This window comes from Petaurus breviceps, unplaced genomic scaffold (genome assembly GCF_028583685.1).
Source record: "Petaurus breviceps papuanus isolate PSGF00001 unplaced genomic scaffold, PetGlider_PUasm1.0 181, whole genome shotgun sequence".
NCBI lineage: Eukaryota > Metazoa > Chordata > Mammalia > Diprotodontia > Petauridae > Petaurus > Petaurus breviceps.
Window position 1 is genome coordinate 1926197 of NW_027185784.1, and position 22556 is coordinate 1948752.

A 22556-nucleotide genomic window follows, 5' to 3' on the forward strand; every position below is an offset into this window, starting at 1 on the left:
AGAAAGAAAGGAAGGGATGGCTAGGTGGCACAGTGAATACAGCATCGGCCCTGGAGTCAGGAGGACCTGAGTTCAAATCCAGCCTCAGACACTTAACACAAAAAAAACTTTGGCCAATTCACTTAACCCCAGTTGCCCTCCAAAAAGCAAGGGGAAGGGAGGGCAGGCTGGAGGGGGGCGAGTTGGAAGCACCCACTTTTGAAAAGAGGAAGGATCAAAGTAGAGAATAGAACAAGTGGGAGGTGGGATAGGAGGTAGGGAAATATAGTCAGTCTTTTACAATGTATCTACTATGGAAATGTTTTGCATAGCTACACATGTACAAACTATATTGAATTGCTTATCTTCCCAGTAAGAGTGGGTGACAAAGAAGGAAGGGAACGAATCTGGAATTGAAAGTTTTACAATCAAATGTTTAAATATAAATATATATATACTATTATTAATATTATTTTAAAAATTAAAATAATGAAAGTATAGAATGACATAAAAAAAAGAAATGGCTAACTACTCCAGTATCCTTGCAAGAAAACCCCAAATGGGGTCACAAAGAGTCAGATATGCCTCAAAACAACTGAACAGTTCTTAAGGACCTTCTATCTCATCCTTCTTGACAACTGTTTCAAAAATTTTTTGAATTTTTCTTTGAAGCCACCAAACACAATTTCCTCTCCTCACATATTAAAAAAAAATATGTTACTACCTTCCACAATTCCTTAAAGTTCTCAGCATTACTACCCACTCTGTCTTTCTTTCCTCTGCTAACAGAAAAAAACCTTAACCTTCAGAGAGCTTAAAATCCTTCTCTGCTTATATCCCTTGATTCAGTTTCACTTCCTCTTGAACCTTAGCAACCATCAGTGCATTTTCTTTTTTATTGTGAATTTAACAAACATCAACAAATAAACTTTTCAACATGAAATGTTTGATGTATTTTCAGTATCTCCCACCTTCCTGATCCTTACCATCTCTCTACATGCTCAAATTCTCTACAATCCTAAAAAGTTCCCTCCCTTTTGCTAGTCCAACCATCTACTTAACCAGTCTCCCTCTCCTTCACTACTGAACTTCTTGAAGAAATTGCTGGCTCCTGATACAACTATTTCAACACACTTTCTTCAACTCCTAATCAGGATACCATCATTTTATTTAAATTTCTCTAACGTGACCAAGGATCTTCTAATCACCCAATGCAAATGCTATATTTTCCCGTCTTCAATATGTGATACTACTGATAATCCCTTTTTACAGGATACTCTCTCTTCCCTTTGCTTCTGGGAAAGCATTTTTTTTTCTGGTTACCTTCCTACTTCTCCAACAGTTCCTTCTCTATCTCCTTTGCTGGCTTCTTATCCCCTCCCCAATTCCTCCTTAAGATGTTAAACAATGTCCTCTTCTCTGTCTATAAACGTTCCCAATGTACTTTAATGATTGAGATTTCCAGTTTCAAAAAATGACTGACTCAACTACCAACTCTATATAGAAAGTTTCAAAATCTATACCTCAAATCCTGACCTCTCCCTTTCTGAGCTCTTGACCTTCATCTCTAGCCACCTAAAACACCTTGAACCTCATTAGCACTCAAACATAACATGTCTAAAACAGAACCCAGTACCACTCCTCTTAAACCTTTTCCCCAAACATTTCTCATCTCTAATCATTAACTAAGTCCTGCTGATTATACCTCTACAAGTCTACTTCATCTCTCAATCAGTTCCTTCCTTTCTATTCTGACTCTTACCAAGCTAGGACCTTATAACATTCATTAGGACATGTCTTCCTACCTCAACCCTCCCCCCCTTAATCATATACAGTAAGGTCCCAGAATAATCTTCCTTATGCATAAATATGGTCATGTCAGTCCCATATCCATAATCATCATAGCTCCTGATGGGCTCTAAATTAGTGTCAATTGTTTTTTAATGTGGTTCTCCATGATTCAGAACTAACATATCTTATCTCATTTTATTCATCTCTCTGTACTCTGGCTCCAGTCAAACTGAAGCTTCTATAGTAGAGAGAGGTATGAGAGGGCATGGATTCAAATCTCACCTCTGACACTACCTCTATGACCTTGGACAACTCACTTAACTTTCCTGGGCCTCAGTTTCCTTATCCATAAAAGAAGGTTTGGACAACAAGAAGAAAGTGACTAAAATGTCCATGCCGTCATGTAACCCCAAGAGATCAATGATGAAAAAAAAAGCTTTTTATAAATCACAAATCAGATTCCTTCATAAGTGTTATCATTAAATTATTCTCTGATCTACACATACACAGTTTCTAATAATGGAAAGAATATCTGTTCAGTAACCTTAATGAATATAGGGAGTGTTTATAAATTAAATAGTATATTAAACTCATAAAGATGAAATACAAAATATCAGAATCAATAATGTATTTTTAAAGTCTGATACATGTTCTTACTGAAACTATGATAAAACATCCATCTCTAGTTTTGAGGGATGGACTTATCTAGTAACAATAATAACTGGCATTAATACTGTAACTTAGGGCTTTAAAGATGTCTTACCAATGCAGCGTCTATATGCTCCTTCCCACCCCCATGTGGATCCTCATCCCCTAAAAAAAAAAAGTATAGCCACAAAGCTCTTTAAATGAAGGTTGTGATGGGGTTTTTTTTCACTAGATAGGCAGAAGGCAAAATTGGTTCAACACCAAGTTGCTTAATGAAATTGTACAGTAAGAAAATAGCAATAGAGCATTTTATTCCCAAATGTGGAACATGTTCTTCTGAACAGACATACCAGGATGGCCATGCTCAGATGATATGAGTGGAAAAACAAACATTAAAGGAAAATGTATAAGTAACCAAGGCACACATATGGAGAGACCATTCATACCACCAACATGTTTGGGTGAAGCAATACTGTCCCTTCTGGGTCTAATGTTCACTGTTCTTTTGTGGCATAAAGTCTCTGCCAGGTGCATATACTCTCTCAAGTACATGGGCATGGTATATAGTCTCTGCCAAGCACCATCCCCAGATGATTTCAAATGGTCTTTGTTGGATAGTGCAGTGATTATCTTCTGATTGCTCTTGCTAAGATGCTGCTTCTTCCCCAAAAGAGGAAAAAATGAGCTTTACCGTTTTTCTTTTAGCTTAGAGCCCAAAAGCTTAAGTTTTAGCTCTTTTCAGACAGCAAACCCATCTTTCACCCAATCAAACTAGGGGAAAGCTTTAGAAGCTTTTTCTGCATAAAGAAAATCTGCCAGTTCTCAAAACTTTGGCTACTATAGATTTTTCTGATCCAAGGGGAAAGAGGCTGAGCTCTTTGGGAACACAGAACAACCAGTGGTTAAGTAGTGTCTATAGTCATTAAGTCTGCTTTTTTAACCTTCCTGCTTACTAGAAATAAAAATTTTATGCCCAGGTCCCATTTGACTTAAGGTTAGAAAGTCCTTGCAAACCCTATTTAATTTCTGATTGCCAAAGGGAAAAAGAAAAATGGCTTTGGAGAAAACTCCAGTCCATATCCCATCGCTGACACTTAAAATAACCTTAGGCATATCACTTAATCTCATCAGGTCTCAGTTTCCTCATCTGTAAAATGAGAAAATTAAGCCAGAAAACCTCTAAAATCCTGGTCAACTCTCAATCAACCAACTACTCAGGGTTGTCTTGTCTTGAGCACCTCCTAATTCATATTCCTCCCTCTCCAGGTTTGATAAAGAAAAACAAAACAAAACCTTAGTTGGAATCCTTTTGGAGGTATCTTCTGCCTTAGTCCTAAATTCCTGCTTTTATTTTGTGGTAGGCAACACATTGTCCTACTTATATATACATATTTAAAATCTCATTTATTTGGCTGATCCTTAAGTCTTGAGCCCACTTGAATTTAAACTAAATGGTAGAATAACCACAGTTAATGGCATTGTTTTTAAAAATTTAATCTTCCCAGAATAACAGCAGATGCCTAAGAAAAAAGTTTCAATAAAAATTGTTTTAAAAAGCAAAAAATGGCATTTTCTTAAAACACTATATGCAGGGCACTACATGGATCTTACAAGGACAAAAACAAACAGTCCCTTCCCTCAAGTAGTTTATATTCTAGTAGTGGATACAACAAACATACAGATGAATAAATATAAAATGTATACAAAGTAATACTATATAATTTCAAAGGGTAAACTTAATATAAGAATTCTGAGGGTGAGGAAGTAGAAAGGAGAAACGAGGAAAGCAAGTAGAATATAAATGGTTGCCCCACCAAACTCCCAGCCAGGTGGCACAATGGAAAGAGACCTAAATTTGAATCTAGCTTCAGACATTTACTAAATGTGTGACCCTGGACAAGTCACTTAACCCAGCATGCCTTAGTTCCTTACCTGGAAAATGAGCTGGAAAAGGAAATATAGCAAACCACTCTGGTATTGTTGTCAGAAAAACCCCAAATGGGGTCACAGAGAAATGGACATGACTAAAAGGACTCAACAACAATCCAACCTCCTCCATTGCAGAGAAAGAGTAATAGAGGCAGAAGGCCTAAGTAGGGAAGACCAGCAATCTGCCTCAGTGAACAGTAAAAGGAAGGAATCTGTTATTAAGACTCAGGAAAAAAAAAATCTGACCCATTAGGCATCAGTCGAAGTCATTCATCTAGGTAGACATCCTTGCTCGAGGAGAACTAAATATTTTAAAACAAAGGTGGACATAAAGATGAAAAAATGTGCAGGTTAGCACTATCTTAACACTGCCAGAAACACCACATATGATGGACCTTGGGGGGAAAGGTAGTAATCATCATGGCTCAGCATTTTGTTTTTCTTTTTAAACAAAGTAGACATGATCCATATGCGGTAGTGTTCAGTTAAAAGATGTTAATGCAAGTTTGAGATTTTTTCTTTTCTTTTGGGGGGAGGAGGAGAAGGTAGGAGACTAGACCTCTGATTCTACTGAAAGAGAATTTGAAGTGAAAAAATTCCCTCTACCCGAAGACATCAATACTTGTCCAGTAACTTTAAGTCTTAGAGAGTTACCTGGGGCAATGAAAGGTTATGTACTTTTCCCAAGGGCACCCACCAGTATGTCAGAGAAGGGACTTGAACTCACGTCTTCCTAACCAGTTTTCTATCCACAACAGCTCCCTATGCAAAAATATATAATGCATTTGCAAGCATTAGTGATATGTAATGTGGTCAGAATTAGACAAAGGGAACATTAAATTAGAAAAATGAAGTAGAGGCCATTTTAAACAAGTCAGAAAATTATAGTAATAATCTATTTTAACTTTGTCACTATAACAACATCACAAGGATTTTCCTTCTTTTTTTTTTTTTCTTTTTTCCTTTCCCTGTTCTGAGGGCAGATAAGAGAATAAGCAAGACAGACCTGTGTTCTTCCCTGGTGGGAGAGAAGAGGCAAGGAGGAGTGGGGGGGACTGTCCCAGGGGTACCATCCCTCTACCCTGCCCCCAGTTACTACTGGCCTTCTTAGAGAAGAGGGAGAAGGGAAGGGAATGAGCCTCCATATGATGGCTAATACGTGCCTGGCACTATGCTAAGCATTAGATAAATAGTGTTTCTTTTGATCCTCAACAATTCCGTGAAGTAGGTGCTATTGCTATTCCCTTTTTACAGCTGAGAAAACTGAGGCACATGAAGGTTAGGTGATTTGTCCAGAGTCACAAAGCTGGTAAATATCTGAAGCTGAATTTGAACTACAATCTTCCTGACTCCAGGTCCAGTGTTCTATCCACTGCGGCACCTGGTTGCCTCTTGCTTTCTTGGGGAAAAATGTGCTTAATTAGAGTTTCAGGTGTTCATTCAATCATAACGGAAAGAAAAGGTCCTGAGAATGGAATTTTTCTATCTTTAGGGATCATTAATGGTTGACTTGGGGTGGAAAAAAATGGGATCCCATGTGGCTTGAAATTATTGACAATATTCCTAAATCCTAACTTCTCGTGGTGAGGGAGGTATGGGGCCAAGTAGATCTAAATTTCCTAGGCAGTACTTTATTCATATCCCCCCAAAATAAAGAAATTTAGAAAAGCCCCCAGCATGTTGAGTTGCCCCCCTCCATGTTCGCCCTTCCCGTAACTGCATGACAATTTTTAGGTCAATATGGATAAAGATGAGGAGGCATAGATGGCCTGCTATCTGTACCACTGCTCAGGAGCAGTCACGTTAGGGAGAGTGAAGTATGTGTGCCATATAGTAAAAACAAAAATTAACCACTTTCCTCCCAAGGTTATTTTTTGTCTTTACTGGGCAGTAATGACTTCCATTTATATTGGAATTAACAATTACAAAATGATTCAAGATACTTTATAAAGGCTTTTGTTCAGTCATCCATTGAGCATACACATTTTTTTTTTCCTTTAGATAATAATAGTCCTGGCATTAGCCTTATTTGACAGATGAGGAAAATGAGGCACAGAAAAGTTAAAGTAGTCCGTAGTAAGTGGCAGACCTAGGACCTGAATGAAAAACTTCTCCTTTCAAGTCCAGGGCTGTTTGCACTGCATCAGAACACTCCTATGAATAATATCCATGTTCTTGCTATGGTGAATAATGAAGCAAAGACCGATCCAACATACAGTGCAAATGGATCACAGTGAAATGAAATTAATACAATTCTCATTAAATGATGTGGAATAAAAGTCTTATTTTCTTTCAAAGAAAAGACTTGAGTAGTTATAATTACAAATTAAAAAAAAAAGAATAGTCTCATACTTTGTTCAAATGACAGCACATTCACCTCCCTGACTTATCTTTAGCTGGTGATATGGTAAATGCTTTCACTAACATCACACTAAACTTACTTTCACTGATTTTTCTTCTTCCATATGAGAAAGTATAATGATTAAGTAGCACATTTTGTAATCATACTCATTGCTTTAAGAAAAAACCAAACATTTCAATTCAAATAGATGTTGCTATTAAGAATCTGCTAAATATCATTTCATTCTTCTGTTTTGCTTCTTTAATGCTGCTGACCCTGGCCTTGACTTCAGCAAGAGCAACACAATGACATTTCAATTTTTTTTTTAGAAAGTTTTATTACCTTCCACTACTTTCACCAAAGTCCTGTTCTGATGGTTTGTCATGGTATGTAGCCATGAGCTTGATTTGTCAAAGGCTATGAAAGTAGAATATTAAACTCTGGTAGATCACATTAAGATGGAAAAGTTTTGATTCTGGACCTATGGATGAACTTGATGTCATTGTCCAAGGACCAGTCCAGCTGTTTGAGAGATTCCTTAATGACAGCTGCCAAACCTTGCAGCAGTTCCATCTCCCCATCTCTAGCACCCATCCCCTCCTCTTCACTTACAAGACTTAGGCTGCCCTAGATTGTTCTGTCTGCGCTCCTTCAATCTATTCTCCACTCAGCTACCAAAATGACTTTCCTAAAACACAAGTTCAAACTATGTCATTTTCCTGCTTGATAATCTCTAATAGATCCCAATTGCTTCGAGGATCAAATACAAATTTCTTTATTTTATTTAAAGTCATTCAAATTCTAGTTACAGACTATCTTTACAGGTATGAAGAATATGAAATAAGACTCTGTAATCAGGAATTAAGGAATTCCTCATGGTATAATATCAGGCCCCTGGGACAAATGTTTGTTAGAGAAACCTGAGTCAAGTCTTTTTTTCATCCCTCCTTGCAACTTAACACTGAAGTGATTGCTTGTTCTACTTAACTGCAAGGTTGGCCTACCAGTTACTGATTATCTTTTTTCTATTTATCATATACAGAGACAAAAGAAAGCAAATTATGTGCAAAGTACTGATTATTATAATAGAAACAATAACAGAATATGTAGAAATACATTCAATTTCTAACAGAAAACATAATAGAAATCTGTCAGACTGGACAGAATTGAATGTTAATACTTTAAATGTAGGTTTTTTTTTTTCCAGTTTGAGCCAATGATCAAGAAGACTATTAGATATGAGAGTTTATTTCTTGCTTTAATTTCCAGGTAAAACTTGTTGAAGAGGAAATGTTAAAGGAAGGAAGAAGGTAACTTTTACTGCTAAGTCACAGGACCTTACAACTTGAAGGATCTTTAAAAGCCATCTAGACCAATGTCATATTCGACGCAGGAATCCTTTCTATAAGATCTGTGAAAGTTGGTCACCTGTCCGCTGCCTGAATATGTCTCATTACAAAAATAAATACTTACTAAGGGAGCCAGTTCAATTATGAAGCTTTATTTGGATAATTCTAATAGTCCCTTAAAAGTCCTTATAATAAATTTAAATCTGAATTACTCTAAATTCTATTGGCAATTTCTAATTTTATCTTGGGGGTAACAAGCAGGCAAAAAGTCTAATCCATCATTCATATGATACTCCCTTAAATTTTTAAAGATAGCTCATTCTTTACCCTAGTATTCACATTTATAGGCTAAACACAGCAAGCCCTTAACCATACCTCACATTAGATGATTTCCAGATTCCTCATTATCTTCTGGAAGAGATGTAGACAACAAATAATAGTAGTTCACATTTATACAGCAATGTATAATTTATAAATTTCTTTGTATTATCACACTCATCTTACGTATGAAGAAACTAACATTCAAAGTAGAGAAATGACTTGCTAGGGGTCATATAACTACAAAATATCAGATAGGGTCTTGAATCCAGGTGTTCTGATTCCAAGAACAAGGTTAAATTAGAATCATGTCCTATATTTTGATTATTAATTTAATCTCTACTCTGAATTTTTAAAAATCTGTGTAACTACACATAAACTTACATATTCATACTACTTATTGATTATGAAATTACAATTATATAGTAAATGGAAAAAGTTGATTAATCTGATGAAAAAACAGATCTACCTTTCTCAAATGTCTAGTTTAATAGCATAATAAAAACTTATTAAATATGTATGCATATGTATATATGTATAATATATTATATGTGCATATATACACACATACTATACTACACACACACACACACACACATACACACACAGCTTTAAGGTTTACAAAGCAGTTCTTCTACCATCCCTATCCCCAGAATGAAATTAACCCCTGGAAAGCAGGAGCTGTCTTTGTTTCTCTGGTACCTAGCACATACAGTTCTTTATACTTTTTTTGGGGGGGGGGATGAGGTGTTATGAACCCTAGTTTAGAAATTCCCTTCACTAATGCAAAATAGCAACTTGTATGTAATTCATATGTGTAGAAAATTAACTGGGACAGAAAGATTAAGTGATTTGCCTGTGTTCACAAAGTTAGTATACATACTGTAAGATAAGAGATTTAAACTCCAGTCTCCCTGACTCCAAGGTCAGCCCCCTATCCACAATGCCATGCTGCTTCTTGCCTTGAACATAACTGGCACAGAATAAATCTTCAATCAGATATAGAGTGAGAAAACTGACATTTAGAGGGGTCACAAGATCCCAACTTTAGCATAGACATCTAAAGCAAGAAGGGACCTCAGAGACCTACTTTAATTCTTTGCTTTACAACAGTGAAGTGACTTGACCATGCTCACTCAGCTAGTAAATAGCAGCTCCAGGATTCAAATCAAGGTTATGCCTCATTCTCAGATGAGGAGTAGTTCTCAAATTTATTTTATTTCAGGACCTCTTTATACTCTTAAATTATTGAAAACCCCAGAAAGCTTTTGTTTATGTGGGCTAAATCTATCAATATTTACAGTATTATAAAATCAAAACATCTTAGCATTATTAGAAAAAGAGTTTTGAATTGTGGACCCCATGAAAGGGTCTCAGGAATTCTATAGAATTCTCCAGACCACACTTGGAGAACCACCATACTCTACCATGCTACCTCTTTATAATAGCACTTTACAGATTTCTTTTTTCATTTTTTTTACATATAATATGTCATTTGATTACAATACAGATTAAATGAGATATCATGAGATTATACAAGGGTGGAGTTTTTTTTTAATTAATGAAATTTACATTACACTTGCTGCCCCTCCCCTTCCCTTCCACCTCACTATTTTTATAATTGAAAAGGCTAGAATTCTGGGCACTATAAACAGATACCACCAAGTTGGAAACAGCAATCAGGAAAGTGCTTTAAAAAATGTACCAGACCTGTGATTTCATTGGTATTGGCAGCTCCCAAAAAGGAAAAATACAGTAGATCAAAACATACTCCTCAATTTACAATTTTAGGCAGCTGTGGGAGGCTACATCACTTGCTCAGGGTCAAAGAGCCAGAATGTGTCAGAAGGAGAGCAAGAGATCTCATGTCCTCCTAACTCCAAGGCTAGGTCTCTCTCTTCCATGTTAGTAGATGTATTCATTTTTGCCATTTTCATGATCAGTCCTGATGGCCCCCAGTCAGATCAGTCAGTACCAATGTCAGGATATGATAGAAATGAATGGTTATTCAGGCTGTCCAGTCACTTTTCACACTGAGCTGCTATATTTTAAGAGCTAATACTGCAAAGATTCCCATTAAGGAAAAGCCTATACACTACGTTCTAGTTACACCTTTACTGTCTACCTCAACTATCTCTTGACTTACCTTAACTACTCAGTATAAATTAGAGGTAAATAATAAGGTATTGCATTTCTACAAGTTTTTTTTTTACTTTCACCTGTCTTGTCTTTTTATAGCAGAAGCCAAGACTCAATATTTTGGTAGTACTTTGGGCTATAAATTTGTTGTTGATCAGTTGTTTCAGTTATGTCCATCCCTTTGTGATCCCATTTGGGTTTTTTTTTGGCAAAGATACTGGAGCTGTTTGCCATTTTCTTCTCCAGTGCATTTTACAGATGAGGAAACTGAGGTAAAGGGTGAAGTGACTTGCCTAGGGTCACACAGTAACTATGAGAGGCCAGATCTTCCTGGCACTCTATACATAGCTGCCCAGACTATAAATAATAGTTTCTTATTTTAAATGTACATATATATCCTTCAGCATGGAAAGGACTTAACTATTGAATATTCTAATAATCTTCCCTTCTACAGACAGTAGCCAATGAATAGCCTTTTATACAAAAAGCAAAATCCATAAGCTCCTAGATACCAAGTTCATAAACTTAGAAAATCTGATGTAAGAGACCTAATTGCTAGTTTGCCACACATTGGAAATCAAGTCAGTTAACATTTATTAAGAAGTTATTGTATTCCAGGCCCAGTGTTAAGCACATGAAAAAGACAACAAAAAATAGTCCTTGTCCTCAAGCAACCTACAGCCTAAGAGAAGGAGGAAGATAATATGCAATTAATTATGTACAAACAAGATATGTACAGGATAAACTGGTGATAATTTTATAAAGGAAGGCCCTAGCATTAAGAGGAACTGAGAAAAACTACTTGCAGATGATAGGATTTCAGCTTTATATCCCTTAATGATAGATGACAAAGGGGAAGAGTACAGAGGGAAAAAGACAACAAATAAGCTTTAAACCATTTCCCTATAAACCATGCTTCACAGTACACACAATTCGATTTGATTCAATTCAACAGGCATTTATTAATTGCCTACTAAGGACCAGGTAGGAAACGTGCTAGACAATGGGGATATGACAACAAAAATTCCACTAAATATAAAATAAAGAGTCAAGAAAGACTGAACAATATTTCAATAAAACGAACCTGTCAAAAAACCAATGACACAACCCAGGAGCAAACAGGATGTTAGCAGAAGAGCTAAGACTAAAAGCCAGGTTGCCTGACTCTAAGAACTATTAATTTTCTAGTACACCATGCATAGCCATAACTACAAAGTAATGTAGTTTGGGGGTGACTATAAAACAATTTATAATCCAAATGAACATTGTTCCCTGCAAAATTAAGTAGCTATACACTTATTCTGGTGACTCTACCATTGCTTAAAACATTTAGGAATGCTTTTTTTTTTTTTAGAATAGCTTTCATAGTCAGTGGCATATTCCTTTCAATGGTGGAAAATTTTTATCCTTTGAGGGTAGATTTGATTTCTGAAAACAGCCCAAAATCATTTAGAGCCAAGTCTGAATAAGGTGAATAATGAAACCAGGCAATACAGCTGTTGTTAAAAAAAAAATGTGGTATGACTATATAGTAATGACATGGAATTTCCTCTGTGTCTGGTAAACTGTCTCTGAAGACAATTCCAAAACATCATGAGTAATGGCAGTATTGCTGTCTAATGCATATCCTGCTAATGTGGCTACTTTAAAGGACAGCACTTATTCTGAAGCGTAAGCTATAACACACGTTTTAAAAAATCATTTCTTAATATTCCCATCTCACATTATGTGAATTCTTGCATGAAAACTGTTCTTAACTTTAAATGAAAGGTTGGAACACTTCTGCTAATACAAGAAACCTGGAAGAGTTTAGAATAACTGCATCTGAAAAAAATACAATACAACCTATGAGAATCTGAGTAAATCATACCTTAGAATACAGGGGTATGGATTTAGAGCTGAAAGGGAAGGCCAAGAGCATTTAGTTCAAGCCCCTCATTTGGATGGGGAAGCTGATAAGCCTTCATCACTGAATGTTTCCTATCAATATATTCCTAGTCTGATAACAAAAAAATCCTCAAATTCTTAGAGTCTGAATATTCTCATTTATTGAGGGCTTCCTCCTGTGAAACAGATTCTAAGTACTTCTTGCTCAACTCGTACTCCACTACTGACCATCTAGTACTAAGTCTTCAACACAGTGATCATTTTTCACCGCTCATTCCCCAACACCCTCCCCCCACCCCCGCCACCAAAAACCGATCTGTTTACTAAATGAATAACTATATAAAGTTAATAGCATTAATCATTAGCCAGCAGGGGGAACTGGAGAACAACTCTGACAGCCGTTGTTTTTTTCTTTTATTATTTGCTTTTTTTTTTTTTAAAGGATCAGAAGTTTCTAAACTTTTTGTGCCTCTGTATGACTCCTTTGCTATGCGCTATTCTCAAATAACCTAACCCTAGGTACAATATTAGTAGAGGCCAAACATAAGTTTATCATGTATGTGTTTTTAAGGAAAGTTTTTAAAATGCCACAAATACTCTGTGGTTCCAGAGAATAGAATCTGAAATCCATTTAATAAAAAATTTACTTCTAGATCAGGATCAGCATTTTTTTGTTCATATGTCTTAGATCCAAGCATAAATTGTTTATATGTTCACATTTTAATGTTTAAACATATTTATCATTTTTTGACTGGTATTCTCCTCCACTCTTGCAAAAAAGAAATTTGGGGGTCTGGAGGTGGAAAACATTTTTTACAGAACTAACATGATCCAGGCCATATGCTAAGCACTTTTACAAATGTTATGTCATTTAATTTGTGGTTGCTTGGTAGATTTTATTTTTAAAGCAATGTATTTAGAATCAGTAGGAAAACGTCTATGTAAATAAACATTCTTCAATTAAGTATTGATTTTCAAATATTCTTTTCATTACCAAAAAGTTAAAATCACAGAATACTTGTACTTGAAATAGTTTCTTTCCTTACCTCTTGAAAAAGGTCACTAAGGTCTTCACGATTTGCCTGCTTTGAACATCCTGGAAACTCCTTAACACAGCAGGAATCTGGAGGCCAGTCCATCTCTGTCATTTCTAACCAATCTGTGAAATATACCACTCCACAGCACTTAAACTGCAAAAAGAAGACCAGCCAGGATCAGGGAATACAGGAACATTTTCTTTGCTCAAAGGAGATAAGACAGTCACACTTCTTAAATGTCCAACTCTATTTCTGCCATCCATGACTTGTGACAAATATTCTGTATTCATAATGGCAGTGCAGCCAATTATAATACCAACATAGTTCTTAAAAAAGGATGTGCATAATATACAAAAGTTGCCAATCAGGTAATTCCTTATAATACCCGAACTCTAAGAGAGATTTTTTTTTTACAAAAAATCTTACAGTGATGTCAATTTAGCAAAACAATATGGAATTTGATAACTGTAATTTAATCTCTAACCACATTTATTTCTAAGTCACTAACTTAACTTCTGGCTAAATTAAAAGTTTTTTTTTAGGTCTATATTAACAGATTCTGTAATTTTGGTGGCTTGGATCCAAATCCACATCCAAATTTTCTATATCATTTGAAATTTGGATGTTTTTTCTACCAGTTATACATATCTTTAATAATGTCCTTGGGCCTCCCTTTGAATTTGCTACTTCTAACATGCTATGTGCTGGGGAGAAAAAGATAACTAAGTTTTTTTTTTTTTTTAAGAATGTTATGTTAATTAAAATCAAGACAGCTCTGAGTAAAGACCTACAGAGAAAAGAGAACACTTGGAATAAGGAGATTGTCAGAAGACTATGTGAAATAGGGAGAGTTAGTTGCTATCTCCAATGAATGGAGGGAGTAGGAGAAAATGATGTCTACAATCCTTTTGATTCTATTCTGCATTTTTGTATAGAGAATTTGTGATAAATTTTTCAGGGTATTTTAGAGTTGTTTTTTTTCTTGCTTTCTATATGATGGTTTGGGGGTTACAATGAAAGGCCCAGAAGATTGACCTCTGTATAAGTAGGGATAGCATTTTAAACATCATGTACTTTGGCGATTTGAATGAATTGATGCCAAAATAAGTAACTCTATTTATATAAATACTGGATGATAACATTTTGCATCTTCGATCATCAGGGGAAAAAAGCTTCATTGTGGGCTTTACTTTTGTCCAAGTGGGTTTTTTTCTTTTTGGCTTTATTGAGGAAAGGGGGTAGACCTATGATTTCCTAGTATTATGAGATTCCACCATTTCAGGAGACAGTTTTCTTCACAGATTCTAGTACTCACTAGTTTTCTTTATGTTCTTTTTCAGTACAAACACAAACTAAACAAATAAAATTAGGAAGTCTTCAAATAAATAGGAAATATGTGCTAGTGTGACCCTGAGCATTTCAAGAAATTTAGCATAAGGAGTCAGATTTAGCCCTGAGCTAGGAGTAAGGAGTCCCTATTTGGAAAAAAAAAAACATCTGGGTGTCTTTTGATCCCTATCTTGGAATAAAAAGACTGAGATCTGAACCCCAGTTCTAACACTTACTAGCTATGGAAATAGAAACAACTCAATTAATCTGAGTCTCAATTTCTCAATATGTAGAATGGGATAATAATATCTGTATTACCTACATCACAGGATTGCTAAGACAAACTTCATAAATTTTAAGTGCTTTATAAAATAAGTTATTTCTTACATACTACGTCCCAGATTTTGTCCTATACCTGAACTACTGCTTCCATAAAGGAATTACCAAAAAGTTTTTTGATGTTTATTATAAATACTGTGATTACAAAAAGAAGAGTCATAACTAAAGTAGGACAATGGGGACTTTACTCTAAAATTTAGAGTATACTGACTGCAACTACAATCCTTCCACAATACAGAAACAACTGGGTTTAGCACTTAGTGAGAATAATTAGTTAAAATAGGAAGCTACCAGACAATGACTTTCTTCCTTGGTCTGAGTCTGTCTTGCTCCCTTCATCTCCCACTCAGTTTGTCTTTAAAAGGGGGCCATATTCCATGTCATTTGCCCCAGATGCCAAAGTTGCTAGTTATGGCTCTGGGAGATGAGAAACAGAGTGGTGTAATGGATCATGGGATTTACAGCTTACAGGTATTTTAGAAATCATCACATTCAATTTCTTCACTTTACAAGATGAGGAAATAGCTTGTAGACAAAAAACAAGGCCAGAATTTGAACCTATGTCCTCTGATTCCAAATCTAGAGCTTTTCCCAGTACAATATGCTGGTCATTAAAGAGAATGCATGGGAGCTGGTTTGAAAGTTTAAGTTCTAAATTCCAGAGTTAAAATATCTAGCTAGTATAGACATTATTTTTGTCACTAATTGAGTTAGGTTATGTGGTAAGAAGAATTAAATATAAACATGAACCTTATATTCCTGCTTTAAGTCAGTCAAAAGTGATTTGAATATTATTGAAAGAACAGATAAAGTCAATTATTGATTTATCAAGAAAAATTAAAACAATTTGTTATTGCTAATGACATTAAATACTTTTAAATAATTTGCTTGAACAGAACCTGGATGTTTTTTAAGAATACCCTTTGCCCCCACCCCTAAGAAGAATCCTGGCTGCAGTTCAGCAAAAGAGCTATGAGAAATTCCAAAAATACTAAAAATAAATCATATGTAAGACGAAAGGGAGACATGAGAAGGATGGAAAGTAGTTAGCATTTTCAGGAATTTGGGATATTTCTCAATGAAACAAAAACTTCCCTGACAACTGCTTCAGCCATAATTGAACCATAGGTTTAACTTTCCCACAAAACCACAGCAAAAAGTATTCATCCACCTTAAAAACACACACACACACCTGGAAAAGATTAAGTATGTGCCACTTATGCCTCACTCACTTATTTCAATGGAGTTCTTACCTCTCTCTGAAAGAAGTTCCAAGCATGAGTCAGCCACCGGTATCTAGGTAAGCCATAGTTTGTCATTCTAGCTTTCAAAGTGACCATATCTGACCACTGCACAGGGACCTAAACATCAAAAACAAAATAACAAAAGCAAATTATGTTCTACTCTAAACACCCCATCCAAGACATGCATTTATTAGAAAAAGTCTACAATTGACATTTGTTTAGTGACTAAATTCTACACAAATTCACTAAGTGAATTTGTCTATACTGTCAACCATTGTTGAACAAGGATATACTAAGTATGGAATACTAGCTGCGGAAGGGAATGAAAAACACATTATAAACAGCTTTACTTCCACGCTTACATTTTAATGGACAAGACAAGTAACTACCTATAATCACAATAGATAAAAATAGGGGGGTTTTAGTTAACAAACTGTATACATGTCTACAGAGAAGGACACAGGAATTTTAGTCAATCTTGCAATGGTTACTGTAGTTTTTTCAAGGGATTGAAATTAGGTGGGACTAGATTGAAAAGGAAACATGAAGAAGAAACCTTTGCTGAATTTAGAAGAGAGAAATATTGTATATTTGAGAGGAGAGTGTTGTATATATCACCAATTTCAATGACCCATAGTCATTTCATAAGGAAAGTGTTCAAAAGCAATAAGATGGAACTGATTAGTCTACTTATCACACCATATTTATTATGTCATTTCCATGATTAAAACAAAACAAAATAAAACTTGACTTCAATCGTTTCCTAGTCACTTACAGGAATAAAGTCAAATTTCTTAGTGTAGCATGCAGAAAGCCCTGCACAACTCGGCTGTACTTCCTTTCCAGGTTTGTTTTCAACTATGCCTCTTTACAAACTTATGTTCCAAGTAAACTGGTCTAGTCACTGTTCCTTAACACACTGTGCTCATTCTTGCCTCTATGCTTTCATTAATTCCATTCTTTTAACCTGCATTTTAAAAATGTTTTGTTAATGCTCTTTTTTTTGCTTTACCTATCATTACCCACAAATTATCAGCACCACCATCTATCTTTCCTTAGTAGAAATCCTCTCATAACAAGTATGTATAGTCTGAGAAAACAGATTGAAACATTAGCCATGTCTGATGATAAAACAAACATACCACCTCAACAACATTTCAATTCTTATTTCTATTTTCCTAAATAAACCCTTTCTTCTAGCCAGATATCTCATTATTTGTTAAATTCATTATGCTGATTCCCACTTTTAAAGGCAATATAACTACAACAATAAAGATAAAACTTGGTCTAATATCCCCAGAATTGATGAGCAAATTGATAACCACAGAATTTTTAGGAAAGTAAGGAAACTTAGAAATCATCTAGTCCAATTCTGATTTTACAACTGAAATGACCAATACTACAAAGGTTAAGTGATTTGCCAACCTCCTACTTATAATTGGTGGCAATGCTGAGAGTAGACTTCAGGTCTGACTCCTACGTTCTTATCACTAAGTCATATTAATTCACAGCTCCTGAACTGTTCTTTTATTATCAAGACTATTTTAAGAAATTCTTTATTTAGCAAGTTAGAGAATTTATATAAAGTGATTTGCAAACTTTAAAATGTTATATAAATTATTTTGTAGCTCTACTTGAACCCCAGGAAATATGGAAGCAGAAGTAAATATTCCAGTGAATAGTAGGTTTATTCTATGTTTGTCCTCCTGTGAAAGACCCTGATCAATTATATATGTATAAAATGTGAGCTCCTTTCTAAAGGTAAAAGGTCTTAAATATATGTTCTCTTATCTTTGGGCCCATGGGAGAGTCCTAGCTAGGACAGGGAAAAATAAAACCACCCTAACAATCTAAGGAAGTCGGGAAGAAAACAAACTAATATCAAGAGGTTGATGAGCAGAAGAGCAGGACACAGAGAAGAAAATCTAAACTGGAATGAATAAAAAACATGAGAAAAGTAGAATTTATATGGAAGGATATTTTGTTTTACAAAACAACAAGGAATGTCCATAGATTTTACCTAAGTGTTAAGAGGGAAATTTCTTACTGGCACTTGAACAAATGTTGTGGCTAATGAATCCAGCTGAGGAGCACAGAGACAGGACCATGGATTAAGTAATATGACACAGTAGCTGTTTTCAGCATAATTGCTCCAACTGAACAACCTCAAAAAAAGGAAATAACAAGCCAAATTTGCAGTATGTAAAGCTGAATCAACAAGATAAGAAGGTAGAAACAACACTCAAGATCAAAGCCCCATGGAATAAAATCAGAGCTAATATACTTACAAGGTTCCACTCATCTTCCCCACCAGCAGGACAACTGGGATGCTAAATGCAATTAATGTAGAAAACCTTACAGACTTGTATTCTGAGATCTGGCTATGGTGGCCCCTAACAAATCCCACCCTACCCTCCCTGACAGTGGCTCAATCTGACCCCACAAAAATGGAAAATACTGATCCTGGCCAGTCACAGGAAGGAAAGGGAGTACAATTACTTGAGTGTGTGTGCATATTTGGGGGGTAGTGGTGGTAGTAAGTGAATGATGTGCTACTGCAGTTAGCTAGAATGAAAGGCAATTCTATGATTAAGGGAAGAGGACTTGTCATCATTTATTTGTAATGGAATTTACCATAGTCAGGGCAGAACAGAATATAGAACAGCCAATCTTAGGCAGGGTGGGGGAAAGGGAGGTCCTGTGTAAAAGTAAAAGTGGATGCCAGAGCAGTGGAAAAAAGGAGGGCTTGAAAAGTGAGAAAGGAAGCCAAGATAAACTACTGGGAATACAAGGAAATGGCCAAAACACAAAATTTGATGAGAGAAAGTCTGGACATAAATTTAGATCCTGAGCAGATAACACTGACAACAAAACTCATCAAAATAGAAAGAAAAATGAGTAAGAATCCCTCCCCCAAAGGATATAATAATGAATATATTTCAAACAAAGTAATGTAAAAAAGAGAACTGTGCAGATTCCTAATTCAAAAGAGGGATAAAACTTTTAAAAGACAAAGATTAGGTGAGAATTCAAGACTCTCAAAAAGTATGGAAAACATCAAAGTAGAAAACTTACAACACATAATGGAGACTTTAAAACAGTAGTTCTAAAAGGCAATGAAGGTTTGGAACTCAAAAATACAGAAATGGACAAAAAATTGGCAAAAGACAACTTTTATACTGATTCAATAGCATATAGAACAAAGTAAATGGCATTAAAGATGGGACTTACAGAGTTAATTTAAGGATCACAGGCCTCTCAGGAAAACATGACATTAATATAAACCTTAAATACCATACATTAAAGGAAAATATATGAGATAACTACCCAGAAGTTTTGAACATAGACAGTAATAATTGACTGAATCCAAAGATTTCTGTCATAGAAAAATTCCACTTCTGAATGGCATATAGCTGATAACTTTCAGAATTTCAATGTCAAACAGAAAATTTTTAAATCTGTGGGAAGAAGTGCCTCCATTTATGATGAAATGACAATTCAAATATCCGAAGATCATTTCATTTTCACTTTTTGGAAAAGGGCATTATGAAAGAATAATATTTAAGCTGAGATTCATTTTAGGGAGGGGGGAAGGGAGGATTTTGAACCACATGCCTATCCAAGGGAAAAAAAGGAGGATCAAAAGAGGTGAGGTAAAATAAAAGAAAGAAATGTTGGCAACTTAAATTCGTGAAACATGGGGTAGAACAATTGAATAGTAGGTAATGAGGATTCTGTGGAAACAGACTAGTCTCAGATGCATTCACAGTGCCAATCTCTATATACAGTAGAAGCTAGATATAAATTTGATCTATCTGGTTGCCAACATTTCATCAATATGGTTTTGGCATAATCTTAGATGATGAACACTGGAACTACCATTGACATGACTTTTGTGAAGTTAGGTGTACTGACTACATTCAGTCTAATTCAAGTCAGAAAGGGAGACCAGAAACAATGAATGAAATAGGCATGCAGAAAAAGTATTAATTAGAAATGGTATGAGACACTTTGGATGAAATTAATAATTAAGTTTTTTTTAGGGAGGTTAGGATTATGACAGCTTTTTTTAATACAGGGATACTGGAGCTGCTATCCAAACCACTTACTGATTCCCTTATTTGATGGTTGAATAACAGGTAATAAATGTTTTTATTTGTAGCAACTCATGAAGATAGTGCGACACTATACTATAGAGAGATCACCTCACCCACACTAAAGAAAGCACAGATCTTTTGAAGCATTATGGTCTACCTGTACCTACTTTGAGTTACTATGGCCTTATAAAAGTTCAACAAACAGTCATAAATTCATCCTAACAGTCAAGTGGATTAGTAATGCCCACATGCCTAAACACTCTAGGAGCTTACCATCTAAAACTGACTACAGAGGCAATCATTTATAGACAACATAACAAATGAGAACTAATTTAATTCAAAGCACAGATGTACCAGAGGGACACAGGGAACATCTAATTTCAAATCTCTTGCTTGAGTCATCAAAATATATCCTATTTCACTAAATATAAAGTCTTATTAACAAAATATACTCATCATCCTACATCACCACAATTAGCCTGAGACCAGTTTTGGAAAGAAACAAGATAAGCCATTGAGGATCTGATGTAAAATGTTGGGATTTAGCCGTATATTAGTGTATACTTTTGTTTCCCATAGGGAACATCAATTAACATAAAGTTCATTTTAAGTGAAGTTTGGATTCTATAAAATTCGGCAGATGTTAGAGATCTATGGAACTTTCTTAATGCCATTCATGTACAAGTAAAACACAAAAAAGTAAAACTGGAAGTGGGAGAGCTATGGAGAAACTTTTGTAGGGTCATTAGATCCAGGTTTAACATTCATGACTCATAGATAATAAGCTTACAGCTGGAGGGGTGCTTAGAAACCATCAACTACAGTTCCTTCCTTTTACAAATATGGGAATTAAGAGGTTAAGTGGGTATAGTCAGGTGATGCAGTGGAAAGAGAGGCAGCCCTACAGTCAGAATGACCAAAGCTCAAATCCAGCCTGCGATACTTGATGCTTACGAGCTGTGTGACCTTGGGCAAGTCATTTAACCCTGATTGCTTAGCCAAGGGCAGGTGGGGGGGGGAAGAAGAGGTGGGGGAGGAGGGGGAGGAAAAGAAAAGAAAAAAGGAATTAAGTGATTTATCCAAGGCTACACACGCAGTAATAAGTAGAGTTGGGATTTCAATCCACATTCAGTAGCAGAGTTAGAATTTAAGTCTAGGTTCTCTGATACCAAAATCCAAATCTCTTTTTGTTAAGGGGCAGGAGGAGTTTTCTACACATTTTAATTACTAACTTTCCTTCCTAGTGAGTAAATGGAGGGAAATATAGAAGTATCATAATAAAACCTCTCTAACTCCTTTAATAGAATTTTACAAATATATACCTATCTATTCAGGACCTTTATGAGGCAGTTAGCACCATCAAAAATGCCATGAGCTGCTACAGATGGAATATATTGTTGTGTTCCAAATTAGGTAAACTGAGGCACAATGTTCTGAGCACGATCAATTTGTCAGTAAAATGTGAATCACCAAAAAATAGGGTCTTGGTTTTCTCAGTGAAAGCTAAGACCCCAAGGTGGGGAATGGCTACCCTTTTTAGAGTTTTGGGGGAAGTACAGAACAAAATACAACTTCATAGGTGAGGAACAAATTATGATTGGTTAAAAGAGCTCTACAACATAAATGGTGAAATCAGTATGATTAGTTACAGAGCTGAGGCATGGGAGACAATATGATTAGCAGGAAAATGGGAATAAAGGGCTAGCAACAACCCCCTCCTCCCCTCTTGTGGATAAAAAGTGTTTATTGTTTGAGGTCACCTGCAAAGTAAGCGGACCAGAGTTCTTTGGATAACAAGCTAGACATCCTTGGTGGCGTAAAGATACTAAACCATACTCCCTGGTGTCCACCTGCATTCTTCAAGGGTAAGAGATTTCCTTGACACAAGAACAGAACAGCAATTAACAAGAAGACTGGATTTCTAAACTTAACACACTAAAGGCCAACTGAATTCTGAACTAAGTTCAGAGACAAAGAACCATGACTTGGGCAGTTACAGGACAAAATCAACTAATTGTAAAGAGGATCAATTAAAAGATGATACTAAATCAATCTGATTATTTCAATATCAAGATAGGGAGAGATCAGAGAGTGTCTGAACTGCAAATTGGCATTTAGTTCCACAAGTT

At 35.6% G+C, this 22556-nt stretch overlaps 1 protein-coding gene across 4 annotated transcripts in view; it reads right to left on the reverse strand.

Moving 5' to 3' along the window:
• The window catches only part of TSPAN12 (tetraspanin 12), a 188691-nt gene that overhangs the window by 12874 nt on the left and 153261 nt on the right, over nt 1–22556 (reverse strand). For all 4 annotated transcript variants that reach the window (XM_069087088.1, XM_069087087.1, XM_069087086.1 and 1 more), the window contains exons 6-7: nt 16340–16447; nt 13428–13571 (exon numbers count right to left, since the gene is read on the reverse strand). In XM_069087088.1, the coding sequence (XP_068943189.1) occupies nt 13428–13571; nt 16340–16447 (252 nt within the window). The remainder of the gene's footprint in view (nt 1–13427; nt 13572–16339; nt 16448–22556) is intronic.